General features: G+C 40.5%; 1 protein-coding gene across 1 annotated transcript; it reads left to right on the top strand.

Annotated features, from left to right (window-relative positions):
• Positions 1 to 6,295: 6,295 nt before the first annotated feature.
• On the top strand, positions 6,296 to 22,658 carry slc6a3 (solute carrier family 6 member 3). Its single transcript, XM_034697675.1, has 15 exons — positions 6,296 to 6,352; positions 6,942 to 7,152; positions 8,477 to 8,608; positions 11,437 to 11,653; positions 13,129 to 13,267; positions 13,571 to 13,705; positions 14,565 to 14,668; positions 15,404 to 15,528; positions 16,213 to 16,325; positions 16,472 to 16,600; positions 16,720 to 16,819; positions 18,357 to 18,457; positions 18,944 to 19,111; positions 19,222 to 19,293; positions 19,392 to 22,658. The coding sequence occupies exons 1-15, from the start codon at positions 6,296 to 6,298 to the stop codon at positions 19,413 to 19,415; spliced, it is 1,827 nt and encodes a 608-aa protein (XP_034553566.1). The 3' UTR covers positions 19,416 to 22,658.
• The last annotated feature ends 946 nt before the right edge of the window (positions 22,659 to 23,604 follow it).

Genomic DNA, 23,604 nt, shown 5'->3' with positions numbered 1-23,604 from the left:
AAATGATTTAAATCAAATTAGGAAAGATGAAGATGATAAAGAACTAAGATCCTTCCGGGCACAGCTTTGGATTGTTTTTTATTTTACCTAATACAAGGTTTTGTGTGGCTATGAACAACGACTTGCCTTTATATTATTCTGTTAAATATGGTGTGCCACAGGGGTCAGTTATGGGACCGATTTTATTTCTTTCTACATGCTTCCCCTGGGGCACATAATGCAAACCCATGGTGTTTTATTCCATTTTACGCTGATGATACTCAGCCGTACCTGCTTGTTAAAGCCACTGACCCTGGGATGTGTAGTGTATCATGTGACTCTATATATGATGTAAAAACTGAGTTTTAGAACCAGTTCATGCCTCATTCAGCAAGCTGAGATCCTTCTCACAGAGGTCCAACTTCCAACAGCACATGTACTTACAGAACCTCACTGTGCCTGCAGCCAGGTCCCTGTTGAGGTGGTGAGGGCCCAGGAGCTCCCCAGGAAGTTATGACAGTTATCTCTGCCAGAGGTGAAATGTGCCAGACTTCTCCAGCAGAAGGAAGACAGTTTAGTTCTAGTAAGCTAGCCATTTTAGGAGCACTAAGGATTCTTAAAAGCCCAAAATGGCATTGTTTTTTTTAACACTAAAGCACTCTTATTTTCATCAACCTCTGGCCTTTTCCTTCCATTTTGCTGATTTCATTCCTCGGCCCTCTCGTTTCTGCTTCCTCCTTTACCTCACCCGTCCTCTGCTCTTTCCCCTCCTCCTCCTCTTCTTCACCCTTCTTCTCTGCGGGTCTCAGCTGTTGCCTTTATGAAAACAACAAGACACTCGATTATGTTCACAGAGCTCCATCGGAAACCTCATACATCCAGCACGGCTTAAATCGACCCAACAATTTCTGATATAAGGCCGGAGGCTTGATTGATGATTGCACTTTAAAAGTGTGTGTGCCGCAGTAAGGTTGATGTTGGTGTTAGGGATTAGCAGCCAATTGATCACTGCAATGGGCTGGCAAACAACAGGCTGTCATTCCAAATATAAGGGTCATAAATCTGTCCGTGGGGAGCGGGCTGATTGTGTTATTTGATGCCCTAGTTCTGTTTTGGTTGCGTTGGAAATGGGAGAGGTCTTGGTGCAGGAGCTGATTGTATTCAGACTTGTCCAACATTATGGGTAATGAGATTTTTGCCTATTGACGGGCTGGGTGGGCCTTTTAGGGTCTATTGAAGGGTGGAGCAAAGAGACAGAAAAGAAAAAGGGGTATCTGTTTTAATTGAGATTGTCAGGGTGAGACTTAATATTTAAGAAAGTACGACAAAGTTTCAACTCTGGAATCAAAGTTCCTCTCCTTTAGTGACTGATGGTGTTCCATGATAGCATTTTATCTACAAAATAAGTTTTTAACATTTTGATCAAGGCATTTCTATGTGTTATTGTCTGAACTATTTTTATGTTTATGGTGGGAGGGACTTGGATGGGAAACATGGACTCCATGTACTCCTGTGGACCAATCAAATGAATATTTTAGGGGTTTTATAATGTATTTTGTCCATCAAACAAATCAAACCAAAAGGTACCAAAAAAAGCCCAGATAAAGCAAGTTTTTAGGGTGTTAGAATTTTCTTTTGAGCTTATTTCGTCATTTGTAAATCGTGAAAAAACATTCCCAGGTCAGATAAGATTTATAGTCCCTCCAGCAAGGCTTAGGTCCACCCTCAGGGCTGTTTCCACTCTGATATACCCAGAAAACCTCCAAAAAGAGGCTTCCAAGGTATTCTTATAAGATGTTCAAATCACCTCCACTGGCTCCTCTTAATGCGAAGCTCTTTACTCTATCGTTAAGCAAAATCTAATTTTGGCAGCTTGTTTTAATGATCTCAGTCTCTCCTCACTTACAGCTCATGAAAATAGATGTGGGCTTGGAGGTTAATCGACTGGTAAATGGAAAGCTTTGTCTGCTGTGCTTCCAAATCTTCTTCCTCCCCTGCTGAAGATTACTCTGGCCTGGTCCTGCTTCCTCCTCCTATGTTGTGAAACGGTTTGCCAGAACAACCTTTCCATACCCTCCCCAAACCCCTCCACATCTAGATATTTTCTTCCGTGACCACATGAGCCACAGCCGCCCTGCCCATCCACATCATGTCTGCCGCCTTTCAAGACCACCAGGCCAATATCACCAAAAGGGTGCCTTGCCCACAAGCTTTCTTTGCTGCCACTGTTCACCAACGATTCATCGGTTTCTGCCAAGAGAGACACCTATGACAACTATTTCCTTCAGGCATTAACTCCTACAACAACAGAGGCTCTGGACTTGGCTGTACGGTTCCATGAATCTAACTTTTCCCAGGGTGCACAAGATCTTGCAGACAGGTACCACAGCCATACGTTACCATCTATGTTACCTTTGTGGTAGCCTCGCCATCAGATCGAGATTCCAAGAATTAAAGGCAATCCTCAGGGAAGAACTGTAATACATCTGCACTCAACTGGGGGATCCTGAGGATCCCAACGCCCTACCAGCGCCTTTTGCCCCTCTGGCATCTCCAGAAAGGACAACATCCAGCCCTTCTTCAGGAGTTTTGTTTCAGAGCCAGTGCTGTGTGTGGATGTAAGCTAAACTTAATCAACTTAGTGTTTCCTTTCCAATAGAGAGGGGACATCCTTGTTCTAGGAACCACTGTGGATGCCAGGGATCAGCACACCGAGTTACCTGCCTTTAACCAGCCAGGACCCTATAAGTCAAAGCCCAACCAAAGGATTGCTGTCATCCACCTGTGCATTGCCACATTGCCAGTGGTTGGTTTCTTTATTATTCAGCCAAGTCCAGGCTGAGTTACCTTATTACTTTTAGTGAAGATCCTACAGGGTATTAGTGCCACTAGGAACTCAGCTCCTAGGATCAAAAGGTATCTTCGATCTACCTTGTTTAATTGGCAATTCTGGGGAAGAGATTGATCTACTATTTGCCACTTTTCACTTACAAGTGATAATATTACTGTTGGAAAAAAAAAAAGCTCGTCTGTTTGACTCTAAGTTAAGAAGTTTGCACCAATTCAGTGGCAACCATTAACATTGTAGCTCAGTCACAGATGATTCCTCTATTACACATTTGTCCTGCCCGAATGATTAACTGCAGACTGAGAGTGTGCAGAATAAAGACCTCTACTTAAAGCTGGGGTTGGTAATCAGATTTAGATACACTTTGTGTTATACTGGTTAAAATGATCTTTATGTCCTGATGGCAATCAATACATAATGTGTTCTTAAAAAAGAGTAAAAAAAGACACTACCTACAGCCGGAGTAAACCTGGGAAAACACCAACCAATCACAGTTTTTTGGGTGCCAAAATTTTGAACCATTGAAATCCCATCCTGTCGTTCTGCCTGCCTCCTGGGCGTACATTTCCCGAGTCCCCGTCCCCTGCCTCTGCTTCCCCTGTCTCTATTTACTGCCCCTCTCGCTCGACCTCGGGCCTGTCCCCTCTGACCAGATGAGGTGCTTTGCTCAGGACTGTAGTCCGGATCAGAGTCTAAAAAGCTCTCACCACCGGGGCTCTGACAAGCAGAAGAATGAATGACATTTACTAAGTCCTACAGAAAATATAGATGTACTGTAGCGTCCATCCGGACGCTGTAGGGATGACGAGCCGATTCGTGAACACGTTGAGTTTTAATAATCGGTCACTGTCAGCCGTGATCACGCCAACCAACAAAGCAACAATCAATGTTTGAATGAATGAAGAACTTCTCCTCTTGTCTCTCCTCTCTCCCGCTCACACACTCTACACCTCTCCTGATGCCTTCAAGAACTGTCAACACTGTAGGAATTAAGAACATCTACACTGAACACGTTTAACAAACAGTAGAGCTGTTACAGTGTTATATGTGTTATAACTTTTCTCCTGATATCGTGTCACCGGTACAACTGGATAATGCTAGCATGACAGTTGTGAGTACTAACAGCAGCCATGTTTGTTTGTGTTTTTAACTTTCACTATGAGAATGTTTTGGTGAGGACCGGTTTTGAATCAGTCACCATCATATGGTCGCAAGTCAGCTGCGCTCGTGCATGTGAGCGGGGGGGGGGGGGGGGGGGTCTTTTGGAGGAGCTCCGAGGGAGGAGGGGAGGGGTTAGACGGAGTCCTGAGGAACTGCTACATTCAAATTCATGCTAGTTTTCCGAGACTACCAACCCCAGCTTTAAATCTATAATTATGACAACATATGTATTGAAAACAAGAACACAAGCGTGTGAATTAATAGCTTTTAATACATTTTTTGATATAGTATATTTGTGCCAAAATCTAGAAACTGTCAAATCATTGATAAAATTCATAATATTTCTTATTTGTTTAGATTTTCAAAAGAATTAGCTGAACATTAAGAGACCTGGTTTATCTCAACTTTAGGGAAGATAGCTGTTTTAGCCCTTTATCAAGTGTTGTATTAAACTGCATCAAGCAAGAGACTAACTCTGAAGGAAAGCATTACAAAGGCACTGTCGGGTAATTCTTTATATCAAGTATGAATATACATCAGTCACATCACATGGGTATTTACATGCCTAACTTCAATCTGCTATAAAGAATGATCTGTGATGTTATACCACTTACTGCATGTAGTGCTCCTGAAGGTGATGAAAGAACATTCAAATACATCCCATTGGCAAGAAATCTCATCATATCTTGCTTTCATGTTGGAGGAATGATTTTACTTTGTGCTGCATTCACAGATTTACATCCACAGAGTGAAAAGTCCTGAGGGAAACAGGTAAGAAAAAATGCAATGAGGGGAGAGAGGAGGAGTAACAGATGAAGCTTGGATTGGGAGGGAGAGGGAGGAGAGTGACGGGGATGAGGGGTGCTGGTGATTGTTTCTCATACAAGAGTGGTATCGCAGACAGATCTCCATACCAGACCACAGGGGACTCTGGGCTCAGTGTGTCTGTCACTGGAGCCAAAGAGCCCGCTATAACTCACCACACTTTACAAGATCCTTTCATTTTTTATTGTCCTCACTAATCTTTTTGTCCTTTCTGTTTCTTTACACGTTTTTGCTTTAACCTGGGTTCAACTCTTAACTTCTCAAGGACGGTTGCGTAAATATGGTCAGCATCCATTTGCAGAGCTCTGAGGATCATCAGCACAACTGGAATTAAATTGTCCAAAGTGATATCAGGAGAGGCTTTCATCCTAAAAAAGTAAGTGATGTTTCTATTGATTATTCTGTAATTTGAGCATTTTTAGAGACATTATTACTATTTGTATGATTTGTAATAAAACTGCATTTTGTTTTTAACATATGATGTTACTTTTTGTCTTAATGTTGCAAGAACTGTTCAGAATAAGTGGTTGTATTTTGAAGAATTTTAACACTTTAGTGAAGTTTGAAAGCGGATATGAAATCGTGAGACATTTGGTTGATCCAAATCAAATCCAAATCCAAATGTGATCCAAAGATATTTGGATCACAACAAATTTTGTATTTTCAAAAAACTGAAATCAACATCTTTATGTGTGAAAAAAAATATTTAGCTCTAATTGATTTTTGAATCACTATAATTTTGAAGAAAAAAACTGGGCCTTATTTCTAGACTTTTATGAAACACAAATTCAGAGAAGTGTTTGAAACACACAAATCTGATCTAAATGATGTGGACAGCTTTTTGTGGTCAGAAAGGGATGGTTGACGCTGGGCCAAATCTGTGAGCAAAATGGCGATCAACAAGTGTGAAATAAAATGAGCACGCTGTCATGGCCATGTAGAGATGCTGCCCCACGCCCTCTTGTTACCCTCAGCTATGAATCCCATCACTCTCTGACTTTTCTCCACACCTCTTTGCTTTGCATAGTATCTATCTTTCAACTCTGATATTGACTGACTTTATGGTACAACTCTGAAGCTTGAAATTAATAAACAATAGTAACAATCAGAGCTGTATTTCTCTTCCATGAAGCCTAATGAGATGTGAAAAATAATCAGCATTCTTGTGATCCAATCATTTTCAGTTTAATTGTCTAATTGTTTGTTTATACATTTTTTTAAGCTCTCAGTTGTTATTTTATGGACTTGTTTGGCAGAGTTTTTCTCCAGCTCTTGTTTTGGACCTTTCTAAGTCTATTCATGTTTGCAACTATCACCAATTACCCAATAAAAGGCAAAACAAAAAGTTTCATGTTGTGTTTTCTCTACAGACTATACAGCTGCGCCTTCTTCCCTTTCTCTTCCACAACCGCTGGCATTTCACTCCACGAGGCTCGCCCCCCCCCCCCCTTCATGCTTACAGAGAGAGTCCCTGCCGGCCTGATGTCCTCAGTTGTAGCCCCCGAAAAACCCACCTCCAACACAATGGGCCCCAAAGAGGTCAGTGCAGTTCTGACACAATTGTTGTTGGGTTAATGATATGCCATTCATTCTAATTAAAGAAACCTAATCGCATCACTGCATGGTGCAAGCTTCTTAATTAAGTGCATTTCTCTCTAAAATGGTCTGTCTTGTTTAATTTATGAGGACCCCAAGAGTTTGTGTGACTCATAATGACAACAAGGGAAACATTTACTGGAAGCCAAAATGTCCTTGATTTGTTTTTATTTAGAATGAACAAAAGATTGAAGAAACACAAAGATTGTTTCATCGAGCATTTAAGGACTGGAGGTGACTATCTCTGGTTTAAATGGGCAGAAAGTGAGAAAATCAAGACGTGAGGTTGCAGAAATAACTGGGAGACCTCATACTCAGTCATTAAACCAAATATACTGTATGTGCTTGGTCATGTGAATTTGGTCTAGGTGCTCAATTAGTGTTTCTTCATTTGATGCACTGAGTCTTTTTCCTTCATCTTTTTAATGTGTTAGAAAATATTAAAGTAAAAAATAACAGATTATAATGTACTTGATTGTGTTTTATGCACCTCTTGCATCATCTAGAGTTTAACTCTGTGACTTGTTATAAGGTGGAGCTGATCCTGGTGAAGGAGCAGAATGGGGTCCAGTTCACCTCGACCACCCTTGTGGCTCCTGCTCCAAATCAGACCAACCCCAGTGGGGAGGAGGAGCGGGAGACCTGGGGGAAGAAGATCGACTTCCTCCTGTCTGTAATCGGGTTCGCTGTAGACCTGGCCAATGTGTGGAGATTCCCGTACCTCTGCTACAAGAATGGAGGAGGTGAGGAAGCTGTGGTCGGATCATGTCTAAGAGGTCCCCCAACAGAGAGTGGATGGAGATCAGGAGAAGGGTGTAAAGGAGAGGGAAAGGGGTCACAGAAATGAGTAGTGACGTAGGCTTAAAGGTTTTGATTTGGAGTTTGTGTTTAAAAAGACGGAGAGGATATAAGAGGAGTATGAAGAAAAAAGGAGAGGGAGTGGAATAAAGATGGAATCATTCAAACACGATGAGCACACTCCTATGTTTTTACCTCCTTCCATGCATGGTGCACTGCACTTGTATGCTAATGTATGTTTATGTGTTTGATATTGAGCATACATTTCAGCTCCTTTTCCTCACTGGTTGTTGTTGGAGTTTTTAGCTCCTCACAGAGATCAAAATAGGGGAAAAACCACCACAGCTGCTTTGAATAGATTAGCACCAACGATCACAGCCACTAATTATGGCTGTTTAACATAGAGCTTTCATTATGTTCAAGAGCTGTCACTGATATTGTAGCCATAGTCAAGGGTGACCATGTGTTTCTCAATCCAGTATGCTGTCATACCTGTGTACAACAAAATAAAAAAAATAATTTTTTATGACACTTAGCCCAAATTATTATTATTATTTTATTATTATATTCAGAGATTTATGTTTTATTTGATCCCTGACCAAAAAGAGATGAAAGAACATCTGGGGAAAGAGGAAATAAATGGCTTGCAGTAAGGTTTCCTCGTCTGCTGCAAACCAAATCTCTGTAGTTAGTTAAACAGATCTTAATCCCATTTACTCAAAGTATTTTCAAGGGTGTTAATAATTATATATTTCCTATTCTAAAAAAGTACCTTTAAAGTGTCACCAAGTTCATACTGAACTGGTACAGTAACAGCTGACACCCTTATGCTTGGCATTTCGCCTCCATGGGCTCTGTCCATCAACCAGTCATGTAATAATTTGCTTCACGTGTCAAGGAAGATAACAAAATCAAGGGTGAGGGGTTGGGTGACTGACAGTGAATGCTGGTCTTCACACAGTCACCCATCTGTTAGAAGTGAGGTTTGAATAATTAGGCTCAAGAAGTAATCAAAGTTTCAGTGAAGTAACAAATGTATGACTTTATAACTGACATGATTTCAAGAAATGTTTTAATCCTTTTGAAATGTTTGCCTTCATTAATTTGAAATGTGTGTGTGTGTGTGTGTGTGTGTGTGTGTGTGTGTGTGTGTGTGTGTGTTTGTTTTTTGAGAATCAATATGAAGTGTGTGTGTGTGTGTGTGTGTGTGTGTGTGTGTGTGTGTGTGTGTGTGTGTGTGTGTGTGTGTGTGTGTGTGTGTGTGTGCAGGTGCGTTCCTGGTGCCTTACCTGTTCTTCATGGTGATAGCAGGCATGCCTCTCTTCTACATGGAGCTGGCTCTGGGACAGTATAACAGAGAGGGGGCAGCAGGGGTCTGGAAGATCTGCCCGTTATTTAAAGGTAGGAGGCACACTATGTGACACGCATTTTTGACATACAGACAGCTACCCACACTGGAGGATGTACACATGCAAAGTGCCTTATTTTGACACCTGTCTGTTTGCACATGCATGTGAAATCTGTCATGACATGGCATGAAGGCACTCTGTCCCTTTGTCTGTCTGCCTACGTGCCGATCTATCTGTCTGATGGTAAACTTTCTTTAATATGTACATGTCTCTCTGTCTGCTTGTCTGCCCACATGCCTGTCTGTCCTCATGCCAGTCTCTTTTGTCTGCTCATCTCTGCGCTGAGCAGCGACAGGCATTGTTTATCCTCTGCACAACATCAGGTTGTGCTGGCACTCAGATGGAAAGCAAATGGAAATTGGGCTTTTAGACTCTTGTCCTGATTGTCCAAATTCTTCTGTCAAATAGTAGCGTGGAGCATCGGCTGACACTCTCTAGGGGTACTTTTCAACACATCAATAAGCAAAGCACAGTTTAGGAAGATGCCATCCGAACTGGTGGAGAAACAAACATGAAGAGCTGCGTAGTTTCAGAAATACAATAAAACGAATTGTATAGTTCAACTTTTTGTGCTTAAATAACACTGCAAAGTTAGTTTGTTGATGCCTGTCTCTGTATTTTAAACTATATATAACACTGAATTTAGTTATTTTTTTCATTTTCTTAAATTGTAGTTTTACTTAAATCCATATTTCACCCCCTGCTGTAATCAAACGCTGCAACCTCAAACACCATTATTCCACCAGACCATCTGTTGCTTCAGGATTTGAAGCATTACCGCTGTCTTCTATTGCATCATGTCTTTGCTGGTCTGGAGGTGGCCCACAGTGTGTGTGTGCTCCTTCATGTGTTTCTGTGCGAGTGTGAGCCTCCGTCTGTTAGGGACCACACTGGGTAGGTTGACGTTCTAATCACATGCTTCACTCTCTCCCTGTCTCTCAGCAGGGGGATAACTGTAATTATTCAAACACACACATACACATGCCCATATTGACAGTAATTATTCTGATCAACAAGCTGGTTTCCTCTCAGGATCAATGCATTTGAAGAAAATGACAGAGAGAGGCAGAGATGGCCAAGCTGGAGAGATAACATGACTGCATGTGGTGCTAATAAGAGGCATCGCCGCTCTGACAAATATCACATCCACATTACAAAGGAATCAATAAGGCACAGTTGTGGTCATTCCTCTTAGCAAAGGTTAACGATTAAATTTAGCCTTAGAAGAGTGGTCAGGGTTTCAGATTTACAGAAAGGGCAGATGGGTTGATAGTAAAGAGGCATGAGGAGGAGATCTTTAGAAGCTGAAATGCTTTTTTCTTTGAGGACATAGAGATCTATCAAAGGTGACTGCTTGCACTGAGTGAGAGATTTCGCTTTCGGGTTGTAGAATGTCACCACACAGTGCAGCAGTACCTAAGTTTGATGCCCAGGAGTAAAAAGTGTATGACCTTTTTATTGATTCACAATGGTTCTGAATGGCCAAACACCTTAGAGCAGTAAGCAGCGCTGAGACAGCTTTAATTAGGTGGCAAATAACTTACTCCTTGCAGCTGATAAAGGTAAAAGCTGAGTTTTATTCTTGCTCAACAGGAGTGTATGTTTTGACATTGTAGATCATTCTATCTCAGAGTCTTAAATACTGAGTGGGACTAAAACGTCTCCTCTTGACTTATTGCTCTCTATCCGTCAAAGAGAATTTCTCAATCGTGAGAGAATTCTCTAACTTCTTTATCCTGTTTTATCTGTGGCGCTCTTAATGGGTCATTTTACGGCCTATAACTCCTCTGGGTTAAGTCTTGAGTAAACAGGGCGTAACTCACGAAAGACTTGCATGTTCTTTCAAACTGCTAAACTTGTGTAAACAAGAGATAAGACACTGTCTAATTCTCATTGCACAGGCAAAAGATTACCAGATGTTTGCCTTTAAATCAGCCATAATGCACACATTCAGGAAAAATCTGTCTCTTACCTTGCAAAAAATGCCTTATTAACAAACATTAGTGCTGACAGACATAGAGTGATAGAAGGAAATTATTGCTCTCTGCAGAGAGATTATGGGAAATGCGGTGCAGAATTCACAAGGCGTACAATTCTACCACTATGCTGACGACACCCAGTTATATGTCCCCTTCCAAACCACCTATAGCAGCTGACCGCCACCCTTTTCTTTTGGTATTAACTGCTGGACTCTGATAAACTGATGTAACAAAAATGAACTTGTGTGCCACATCCAGTTCTTCAAGGGAGAACATCTTGGACACGGATTACAAAACATTAAGTAATCTTCAAGAAGTTCTGATGATGTATCGGTTTGTGGTTTTCATTTCGATGACTGGGTAAAGGTAGCTGTCAAGTCATGTTTGTTTAGGCTTATTAAAAAAAAGAATACGCCTTCTTATCCTTTTGTGATTCACCCAGGATTGTTCATGTCTTTTTGATCTTGCGTCGCCGTCTGGTCTTCTGTAATACCCTCTTGTATGGGTATTACTCAGGCTTCCCCCCAACAGCATTAACTTTTGCAAAATGCTGCTTATAAGAGAACCACCGGTTTAAGATTCTGGCTTCCTGTTCATGACCATATTGATTCTAAATTTAATTGCAGCTGTATATGACAAGGTCCAAAGCTATGACCCCCCAATGATTCTGGATGTCCTCTTCATTGAGTCGAAACTGGTCACCGATTATAGAAAAACTCAAACTGAACCCAAGAGCAGTTTTTTGCACCACCCTTAGCTATTGATGAAGTCATTGGGTTTTGGATTCCACTGAGGTTGTCTCTTTTCTATCGCTGCCTTCAAATGTGTGTCCCTTCAACAGGTGTGGGCTTCACCGTGATCCTCATATCCCTATACGTTGGTTTCTACTATAACGTCATCATCTCCTGGGCACTGTTCTACCTTTTCTCATCATTCACTGGTGATCTACCATGGGTCCATTGCAACAACACGTGGAACAGTCCAAACTGCTCCGACTGGGCTGACAACAGCTCAGTCAGTGACATTTACAAGGCCACCCCAGCACAGGAGTACTTTGAGTAAGTTGGCCTGAACTATAGCTCCTCCATGTCTTTGTTAATGTACTGAATGTTTGAAAAAATGGTTTGTCCTGCTGAGAAAACATTACAATCCATAGATTTAAAGTCAGGTTGGAGTCCCATCATGATTTTCTCTGTCTTGAAGTCTCTGAACCTGCAGCAAAGTATCTGCAACTGAAGAATCACATACTTGATTAACTGTATCTCACACTTGCTGAGCTTAGGCTTACCAACCTCCACAAATTTCCACAACAGGAATTGCAGGAGGAAAATTGTACAATGATATGCTCATTTTGTGTAACAGTGCATTCTAGTAGATTTGATGCTTTTGGTCGTCAGATTAAGTTCAAACATCTAAATCAAATGATAATAACACATTTTAAATGAACATCAGGTATAAGCTGTAGAGTCTGTCTGCATTTAGCTCATGCAGCCTGCATCCCTGTGAAGACGAGCAGGTGTCTCTTTTTCCACCGAGCAAGGGGAAGATGTGTTGTGACAGCTGAGGCATGTCATCCGTAAAGCTGAATAGGCAGTGTGCTATTTACATAGAACCACCTGCAGACAATTTGACCACATCAGCTGAATATTGGCTAATAATAATCAGTCTCATCTGTTTTTCACACTTGAGATTATCTTAATCAAAGTATGTTCAGACAAATATGAACCTTTCATTTGACACTTTGACATTCAGCCATGCTGATTTAAAAGGATACCCTCTAATCTGTGTAACTTCCTTAGTAAAGGCTGTGTCTGCCGGTTTCCATGACATTTGGTAAGGAAACATACTGCAGCATTTTCAACAGATGTAAGAATGCCACATGAAGCCAGATTTCCTTGGGGCTTCTTAAATGTCCCCTGTCAATGCTGACATCTAGATTATCTGCTTCCAACAAATCCAGGTGTTGATTTTCAGGCCAATAAAGAACAAGACCAAAAGCAAGGAGCTCAACTGTTGTTGTGAATAATAATGCTGTTCAGGAAAGCTGTAGCACTCTCAGTAATGGGAGTGTCATTCTCAGAACTTTGCCATATGGATCTTGAAGACAGCCGTGCATCTTGGATGAGTTCATTCAGGGTTATTCCTTTATTTTGACGGGTCGTGGCCATGTTACTAAAGGTTATTTTGTCCCTGGCTTGGACCCTAGAACAAGAGCCTTCCCCCTTTCCGAGCTGGATACATCTTAGAACGTGTCTTAGTTTGAGTACTTGCTTGTATTTGCGCCTACTTAGAAAAAAATCTAAAGTGTTTTTCTAATCTTAATAATATGCACAGTCCTAGTCCCAGTCTGAGGTTAAATCTTTGGGAATGGATGAAGTTATCTGTATTTTTCTTTTTACTTTTCCTTCACTTTAATCTTCTACTAAAATAAAACCTTCATTGGTGAAGTGGCAAATGCAAGACATCCTGGTAATATGAAAGTCCCTTTCTTTGTGATGGTCATGGTTCTAACCAGGATATTGTCTTCCTTTAGTCGAGCGGTCCTCCACATCCAGGACAGTAATGGGATCCACGATCTGGGGCGCCCACGGTGGCAGTTGACTTCCTGTCTGGCTGTAGTGATTGTCCTGCTCTACTTTAGTCTTTGGAAGGGGGTCAAGACTTCTGGAAAGGTAGGAAATGACACTGTGGCTATCTGTGTTGTGAATCATGAATCCTCTCAAGTGAAGAATAAGCTTAGAGAAGCTTGCTGTACAGAAATGTAACTTCTAGTCCAAAGAAAACTGTTAAAGCTGACCATTTGTGTATATATGAGTGTGTGTGTGTGTGTGTGTGTGTGTGTGTGTGTGTGTGTGTGTGTGTGTGTGTTTGTGTGTGTGTGTGTGTGTGTGTGTGTGCAGGTATGTTTGTGAACTTTTCTCTGTGTCTATGTGCGTGTTCAATCTGTGTGCGCCTACCTTGTGCAACCCTTCCAGGTTGTGTGGATCACAGCTACGATGCCCTATGTGGTCCTGACTGTGCTGCTGCTCCGGGGAGTCACTCTGCCTGGAGCCATCGATGGCATTAAGGCATACCTCTCCGTAGACTTCCTGAGACTCTGTGATGCCAAGGTGAGTGTGTGGAAGGAGAGAGGGGGGACATGATTAAACTGAGCATGCTTGGGGTGCAAGAGAAGAAGGAAATAAAAGCGACTCTGAAGGAATGCTTTGACATTTTCAGATTAGGCTTTGTTATTATCAAAGTAGGGCTGCTGAAATAGACTTGGCTAGACTTCGATGTCGACCTGGACATAAGCGTTATTTTGGTCCTACATAATTTGGCCCTTGAAAATTACGTAACAGAGACAACCAGCAAAAGCCTGTTCTGTATACAGTCTACAATTGTCATTGTTTTTCCCTGTTAAGTGCTGTTAACTTATCAGATCCTTCAGGCGTTGAAATAAACGTGAGAAAATTGTTTTATGTAAACTGTTTCTAATATTTCCTCTCTCTTAAACCAACTATTTCATCAAACGATATCTTATTAGGGACTGAGGAGCTCAGTAAGTGAACATTCAGGATTAAAGGATGCAGTTATGGAGAATAAGAGTGAAAAAGGGAGAGAGAGAGAGAGAGAGAGAGAGAGAGAGAGAGAGAAGAGAGAGAGAGAGAGAGAGAGAGAGAGAGAGAGAGAGAGAGAGAGAGAGAGAGAGAGAGAGAGAGAGAGAGAGGAGAGAGAGAGAGAGAGAGAGAGAGAGAGAGAGAGAGAGAGAGAGAGAGAGAGAGAGAGATGCATGGCAGCAATCAGAGAATTAGATTAGGTAGATGCATGGAGCGGTAATTTGCAAAATTACCCCCCGTATTCACTAGCGTCTTTCATCTACTGCCGTTGAATGAGTTTCCTGCAATTATCCCTAATAATGGCTTTTTTCCTCTCCTGTGCCTTTTGTTTGCCGCTTCACACAAGTGTGCTTGTTCTGTCGCTCCCCAGGTCTGGTTTGAGGCTGCAACACAGATCTGTTTCTCTCTGGGAGTGGGGTTTGGTGTGCTAATTGCCTTTTCCAGCTACAACAAATTCAGCAACAACTGCTACAGGTAAAGACACAGGCGGGGAGAGACAGGAGGGGATTTACAAGATGGAGATGGGTCTGGGAATAGCTTCCACACACTGACACACACACAGATACAAACACATGCCGGTGACACAAGCAGGTGAATTACAAGAACCTTTGAAGCTCCTTGAAACCCGCCATGTCTTTGACACCATGCTGTGCAACAGACAGCCGTAACACCAATCAAAACTGGTGCAGTCTTTGAAATCACCAACACTCTGCAGGAGGCTTTTATATCCTTTTTCAGCCTTTTCAACATTTCTAATGTCCGACACACAACACTGTTCACCTTTAGTGCTCTCCCCTGAACTAAAGGCTGACATTCAATAACTAAGCATAATGCCAAAAAGTGTCCAAACAGCGATGTTCTAAAAGCACTAACTGACTCATTTATTTGTTACATTTCTGCATTTGGTTTGTCTCAAAACAGACAAACATTGACTACTACCTGTCTGATCCATAAAATCTATCAAGGCTCTCTAAACTATTTTGCGACTGACATCATTCTGCATATTTAGTATTTTTTTCATGTCCAAGCCAAGAAAAGTAGGCATTCTCCCACCCCTGACACACTCCTGAGTTGACTGTTTGGTCAATTGGCTGATCAATAATGTTAATATTGATTGTGGGATGGCTGATAAACAAATAATGAACTGTGGATTTTCTTTGGGATTGTCACTCTTGACTGTTGTTTTCATATTTGGTCTCATTGATCCAGAGACGCCATCATTACCAGCTCCATCAACTCTCTGACTAGTTTCTTCTCCGGGTTTGTGGTCTTCTCCTTCCTGGGATACATGTCTCACAAGCACAACGTGCCACTGGACAAGGTTGCCAGAGACGGTAAGGGTTTGAAATCTGTCTGGAGTGTTGTGATTATAAAAAGCGAATAGCGGCGGATCATACCATCAAATTAAGGCTCCTTAAATTGATGTTCATAAACTCAAACATTTTATTACAGCTTTCGTCACCCTTACTGATCAGCACCAGAATTACTCCTCAGTTAAACTAATTATTAATGGTTTTGTAGTACTTTGATCTCGAAAATGGAGATAAAGTTGTGTGTTGACTGTGTCTTGTTAAACTGACATATAACCACTTGACTGAAGGAATGGGTAACAGCACAAGCATGTTGGCTTTAACCTGCAAGGAGAACCAAAGTCTGGTGGTGCTAGCTAACTCTATCCACACTCTGTAAACCAATTTGACATTGTTTACCCTCAGACTCTGTGATCTCGTGTTTCCCTTGTCCCAAAGTTTATCAAACCCTTTGCTCAATTTTGATAGTTTTCTAATCAGTTTAGATAAGTCCTGTCAGTTAGTCCGAAATTTAAATTTCCATTAAAACAACTAGGAAATAAGTCGCTCAGGAACATCCCTTCTCGAACCAACAGTAACACACAATTCGTTATCTACATTACTTTTTCAGCACATTGGCAATAATTACTTTTACACAATTTTACGAGGCTCATTTAAGACATTAATTTGTGCTGTGCTGTCTTCTTCTGTGCTTCTCTTGTTCTTTAGGTGCTGGTTTGGTGTTTGTCATTTACCCTGAAGCCATTGCAACACTACCTGGTTCATCAATATGGGCAGTTATCTTCTTCATCATGCTTTTGACACTTGGCATTGACAGTGCTGTAAGTTTGCACTGAACCTCCCACTCCCATACACACCTGTTATTTCAGCCTAGACCTGAATGGTGACTTCATAAGCTGAAGCACTTTCAGGTATCATTGGGTAAAATGTCACTGTATGTCATTCTAACTCTTGTCTTGTGTTGCAGATGGGTGGGATGGAATCGGTGATCACCGGGCTGATTGATGAGTTTAAATTCCTCCACAAGCACAGGGAGGTGTTCACCCTCTTCATCGTGGCAGCCACCTTCCTAATATCACTCTTCTGTGTTACGAATGTAAGTAGCACAACACACAGGCTGTTGCTGCATGTTGATCATGGAGTTAGATCAGTGCATTTATATTCATCTAACTGATTATTGTAATACGATAACACATAACTATTCATTCTCTCCAGGGTGGGATGTACGTGTTCACTCTTCTGGACTACTTTGCTGCAGGGACATCGATCCTCTTTGGAGTGCTTATTGAAGCCATCGGCATTGCTTGGTTTTACGGTGAGACTGATTGACAGGACAAAAGAGGAAACAGATGATTCATGTTTTCATGGTCAGCAAAGCTGATGCTATATTAAGGGTTTGATGAGAAATCTGTTGGTTTAGGAGAGCTGTGACTCCATGACACATAGTTCTATTAGATGTGAGGGTACTACAGTAAGAGGGTCTATCCCCAATAATGGTTTTGGCCTCTTCAACCTATGTGCATGTTTAGTGAATGCACAGGGATGAACGGTTTGGTGGTGGAGTTATGACCGCTGCCAGCATTACCTCTGTGTTCACTCAGCAGTGGTGAGCCACCACATAAAGCAAATTGCCGCTGGGGAACAAGCTCTTCCCATTTGTCATTGACAGGATTCAGCTGTCTAATAGCTAGGTGGAAGATTGTTGTGGGTGGCAAGTGGAGGCGACAGCAAAGTCAATGTCTCTCCAGATGTCCAAACTCTATCAGCACTCAATTAAACACGGCTTTGAGATTATCTCTACGATACCACTTGTGCTGTTGTTGTCAGTGTTTATTTTCATTTGGGTTTAATTTTTCAGACGCACCAAATATCCATGAGTTATGGCTTATTTTTGCATGGGAGAAGTGTGATCTCTCTTATTCTTCTTATCTTTTACTCTCAGCTCAACATGGACAAAAAATTTAAGTCATATGGGAGGGAATTGCCCTCCTAGTTAGTAGTTTTTCAGCTTTAAAAAAACAAACTTCCGCTGAGTTGATAAGTAACCTACACCCCCCTTCTTCCTTTCCTTTTTATTTATGTTTAGTCGCCTGAAGACAAACTGTTTCACAAGTGCTTTTCATGTATGTTCACTCACTGGTCCAGCAGAAAGCATGAAAAAGTGATTTTTCATAGTGTGATTCTGAAAACACGGAGCAGAGGAGAGTATTATATAAACATTCCTAAGGTCAGGGTAAATGGTTGACCTGAACTTCTGTATTGAGTTTCGTGTCTCATATCTACTTAACCTGACTGCTGAGGGATCCATACAGGGCTAAATACTAACCAAGCCTCAGGCGGTGGGGTCAGGATATTGCCCCACTTTGGCAGGTCCCAACCCTGGCAAGACAGATAAATCAAGCCTGAGGCTTTAGCAGGCCTTTTTTTCCCATCCTCATAACTGCTGACAGAAACTCTTAACCCCTGGCCACAGTGGTCTTTCGTTCTGCTGTCCACAACAAAGTGCATCTCCTCTTGCTGAATACCTGCTCGTCAGCCTGGATATATTTGTCTGCAGAGAGAGAAGCCTTCCAGGCACGAAGGCAAGATTTATGAGACGGAGCCAACCATGATAAGGTAAAAATTGTGCTCCAGGTTGACTTTAGTTAACACAAAACATTAGAGGGTGAACTTTATTTTGATTATCACTTCCTGAGTCATATTTTTCTGCAAACCTTTAAGAAAGAAAAGATGGACATGCAACAAAGAGAAGGACTGCACACTAAGCCTGACACTGATCTAAAACTCAGGGCAGTAAGTTTATCTAAAAGTGTCAGCACGGGCTGTAATTATGTTTTCTCCATGTGATGTAGGAGTGGACCGATTCAGCGATGATATCGAGGAGATGATTGGCCAGAGACCAGGAATCTACTGGAGGCTTTGCTGGAAGTTTGTCAGCCCCTGCTTCCTTCTAGTGAGTTCATAAGCTGACGTAATGTTCATAGGAATCCTGACAACGATCATTTAGAATAAACACAATGATGTACTCGTACAACAAAACACTGCTGCCAAGAATCCTAAGTCAAACTGATCAGCCCAGAAGTTTCTTGTTGATTCCTAGCTGGTCTTCAAGTGTTCCTGGAGACACTCGCCATTGTTACTCAATGCTAGAATTGCTTTCTTTTGCTTTTTGGTGTATTCTCCTGGGAGGCTAAAATGTGATCTAGGCTATATATGGCTCAGCACACTCACATCTTTTTAAATACCTGAGGTGAAATGTTGCATTTAGTTTCAATGGAAGTATTTCCCCTTTATAAACTCTCACCAACCACGCTTCACATTATTGATTCAGAACTATGCATTCAACTGTTGAGTATCTTAACTTTTAAAGTGCTGCAAAGTAACTGATACCAGCTGATTGAATTTGAAGTCTTTTGAACACCAAGTCATTTTCTTTCAGTTCATGGTGGTGGTGAGCTTTGCCACGTTTAACCCTCCACACTATGGCTCCTATATGTTTCCTCCTTGGGCTAACATGGTGGGATGGTGTCTGGCCATGTCCTCGATGGCAATGGTGCCTCTCTACGCCATCTACAAACTCTGCACATTGCCTGGGAAGTTCTGTGATGTAAGTGCAATTCCCAATAAACCTGATCTAATCTACATTTTAAAACGTGTAAATGATATTCGATTTCTAACTTTCTAAAGTACGAGTCCTCTCACTTTGTCCTGAAACAGAGACTGGCTTATGCCATCACTCCAGAATCAGAGCATCACTTGGTTGACAATGGTGAGGTCCGGCAGTTTACAGTAAGTAGTGAATTATCTTGAACAGTTTTGATATATCCTTTGAATTGTGTATCCCTTACAGTATGTTTTATTTCATGGCTGTATCCATTTCCCCACAGCTGCATCACTGGTTGGTAGTCTGAAACACAAAAAGAGAGTAAGAAGAGAGAGAGGATGAGAGTATGGGTCTTGGGTGGATGGATGAGTGCAAAGCAAAGGTCTGAAGAGCTAAAAAGAGATAGCTATTTAAATAAAGCCCAGCGATGGCGGAGGTGGTGATAGCCGTTTTAAAAGTGCCGACAAAAACCCATAAATTGTAGTGTTTTTAAATTTCAACAGTGGATGTGTAACGCTGCGCACTGACCCTCTTCACTGCCGTGTTCACACTGGTGAGTGAGATTCAGTGACGCAGCACATGTGTTGTTCGGAGTACTTCTTCCATTACTATAAAACTCTGGTTTGAGGAATATTGTGCAAGTTTTAAGGTTTTGCACCTGTATTTGTTACAATACTACTTTTCATTTGGAGCGAGCATAAAGCAAGTGAATGGATCCATTTCTTTCATATTCACATTGTGACAAGTGCAAGGTGACTCAAAATGAAACAGTAAAACTCAAAGCTGCATGGTATTAACGAGGCACAGTGTACAATATAGAGATTTAGTATTTTGTTAATATACATGGTTTGAGTATATCCAGTCACACAGAAGAGTTTATTTGTAAAATGCAGGTTTTTTTATTTATATTTATTTATATTATCTCAGCCAGTTATTCGATTGGATCCCAGTCCATGTCCTTGTCTTGTTTGTAGTATTTATGGAGTTACTTGCTTTTCTTAAAGACTGTTATAATGCACCAGTTCCTGCTAACTTTGGGTAACAGACACAATACAGTTTATCAAAACACTTTACTGGAATTATCATTTATTACATCATCACAAAACTGTATAAGTACCCAAGCTTCCTCACCAAACATGATCCTTTTTTCCATAAACACAGAGGTCACATCCATTACAAGTACATCCATTACAAGTCAAGAGAATTGATTGGTGTGAGTTTTCAAAAGTTGATTTGTTGTAGATTATAAGTCCATCACATAGTTGACCATATTCTAAACTAAAGATCCTCAAACTTAATTTAAAAAACATTGAAACAGCTCCTAAGTAGCCTAAGCGAGTAAACACTGAAACATGTAATCAGTGACACAGAGACAAAATGAACTACACTACTGATCCACTCAACCAAAGACTTCAATGAACTCAGATATCCATCGATTGCTTTCTCATGATATGAAAATACTTTGCCAAGGGAATTTCTTTCAATAGACCACTTGATTGTTAAATTTACCCTGCCAGGTATGGAGGACAGAAGCTGCCAAACAAAAAGAGGAACAGTATTAACAAAAGTGTCCAAACAAGAGTGGAGATTAATTGGTTGATACATTTTGACACAGATACGTTAATTCACTGATCAATATAAACTAGATCGTATCTTACGGGGGAAGTAATATATGGTTTTCATCTTGTGCTTGCTCTGCCTCATTCTTCAGTGTTAAATTGAGTTCCCTGATTATGGACAGATTGCTTTGATTGAGTAACCACTAGCTAAGTGTTGCTACCTGTAGCCTCCGCTAGCTTGACTCAGCTGAACATGGACCTTGTAGTCCCAAGCACTCTACCAAGTTCATGAGCTCCGAGCCCTGATTTCATTATTGACATATTTGCTTTGGAACACTGGGACACCAGGGAAAACAACACAGGGACACTAATGGGGGCTTGAATTGGGTGGTCAGCCAAATACTGGGCTCAGGAGCTGGCAACAAAAACATCCTCTGAGCAAATGTTCCAGGTAGGACTTTGACTCTGGAAACAACATACACATGGCAGGTTCAGGGCAGCCCAGAGAGGCAAAATGCACATTGCTGTTTTCTCCTTTTTTAGATGCCATCTAAATGCAGGGTCAACTCTGCATGTCAGCATGTATAGTCGTTCCTTACACTCTGTTGTTGATCAGCTAATAGTTAAAAGTCATACCCCTGAATTATTTTCAATAAAAGCTCACTCTTTCACATAGTAAGGAAGAAATGTAATGCTAAAACTCAAATCTTAGCGAGTTCATTTGTCATACTTCTAGTTAAAAATATGTTAATAAATCAAATATAAGCCACATTCTCATGAGGAGTCCAGATAAACATTTAATTTCAAGATAGAACAAGTTTAAAAAAACACTTCGTTGCTTGTAATAAGCGAAACTTTCTGCCAATGTAGGGGGAAAAATGTGCTCAAGTTTCCTGTCATCAGAATAATGTCTGATTATTTCGTAAGACTTAACAAGTACATTTATTTAGTACATTGGCAGGTGTTTTTTACGCATTACAAGCAATTCAGGGTATTATTTTTAGCTTAAAAAATAGATAAACATACATTTAAAATAAGTTTAAAATAATTACATATTAAAAAAATAACTAATTGAAATTATTACTCAGTTTTTGGTTGAAAGTTCACTAATAGTTATGTTGTCTGAGCAACTGATAGATAGTGGAATAAATACAAAAGAAGCAAGAATTTCAGAAGCAAATTTAACTGAAATATCCTTCAGCGTAAAAACTAAAAAACTGATTTATGCCTTTTAACACTGCTATTATCGGTACAAGTAATAAGTGTTCCTTTATTCATAGAGTTTTTGTTTTTACTAGTATTGTTATTTTTCTTCTGCAGCTTGTGTCCTCCATAGCCAGGTCAGTCATTGTATCTTCCCAGTTGTAACATGTCAGTGCAAGCACATATTTATACCTAATTAAAGATTTGTGTTTTTTATTCTGCACAAAGATTCAGTTGTTGGTTTTGAAGCTATGACTGTCACATTTTCAGAAAGCATAAAGCTTTAATTTTACTGTTTACAGAATCCATTCCGAGTTTCACGACTGTTTAAAAAGCTGCTTTTTATTGAACTGCAAATGAACTGTGTGTAATGTCATATATGAAGTAATTCAAATTATTCATCTGTAAAATTAATGTAATGTAGAGGGGCTCGTATCGTATTGTACTGTATGATATTTAATAACAAGAACTACAAGAGAATATATGGGTTATTGTTTTGTTAATGTGTGGTAGACATATATTAGCCTTAAAAATCTTGATGAGAATTAAATGGAAACTTCATATAAACCTTGTTCTCATGAAGTCTTTCTGTTTTATCAGATCCATCATTTCAAACTGGTAAGACTTGTTTTCACCTTGTGGTACATGTAACAAACTAAAGGGTTCATTACGTCACAAATTGTATGCCTGTGCTGCTGTAATGTGCCTTGTGGTGTTTCCAATTGTATGACTTTGTTTTGTACCGTCAAATAATGTATGGTTAATTAAATTACAACATATTAAATATCCCTCTGTGTTATGACTCTTTAAATCTGTCTACTTAAGATTGATTTTACAAAATGTGTTACCATTTTCTCCCTCAAACTCTCGGACAGTGGCGGTCAGACATGCATCCTTGTTAGAATATATCAACATTGGGGCTATGGTGGCCTAGCGGTCTAAGCGCCCCACGTATAGAGGCTACAGTCTTAGAGGTTGCCGGCTCGACCCCCAGCCGATCGACCACCTACTGCATGTCTTCCCCCACTTTCCATTACCCACATTTTCTGTCTCTCTTCAGCTGTCCTGTCATTAAAGGCAAAATAAGCCCAAAAATATAACTGAAATATTTCTATTTATATATTTATATATTTATACATACATATACACAGTATATATATTAAAATTACTACTTTTCCCCCTTAGACTAAACTTTACAGCAATCATAATGTTTTTCCATGTTTATTATCATAAATCTCCTATATTAGAAATATATTTTGCTTATATTTCTCATTATAACACCCATTATGTCCATACACTTGCATGACTGATGTCTTCAGATTGCCAAATTTTTACTTCAAAGTGTACTTTTTTATTTAGATTTCCTTTGGACTTTATATATACTGTTTGTCCTAAAATTGTATAATCATCATCAGTAGCAAAAGGAACAAGTGTTCCTCTTTCACCTTTTAACGATCCATTGTAATGTTGTGATCAATATTCCAAAATGAGACATTGATCACCCAGTGTCTAAGACAGTGATGTGCATCATTGATCCATAAGAAAAGGAGCTCAAAACGGAGTGAAAGGACAACACTTAAGTCATGAAGAGTAACTTTGATTGACGCTGGCTTTTCAAGATTGGTATGCATGACCCTGAACCAACATTGTTCATTACAGTAACCAGAGCGTCAAAACACACTGACGCAGGATAGATGACCTGATCCACAGCTGATGGTATTTGAGAATGATTAC

This window comes from Notolabrus celidotus, chromosome 12 (assembly GCF_009762535.1).
Source record: "Notolabrus celidotus isolate fNotCel1 chromosome 12, fNotCel1.pri, whole genome shotgun sequence".
Lineage (NCBI taxonomy): Eukaryota > Metazoa > Chordata > Actinopteri > Labriformes > Labridae > Notolabrus > Notolabrus celidotus.
Note: the sequence above shows the minus strand (reverse complement) of the source record. Positions and strands in the feature narration are given on the sequence as shown.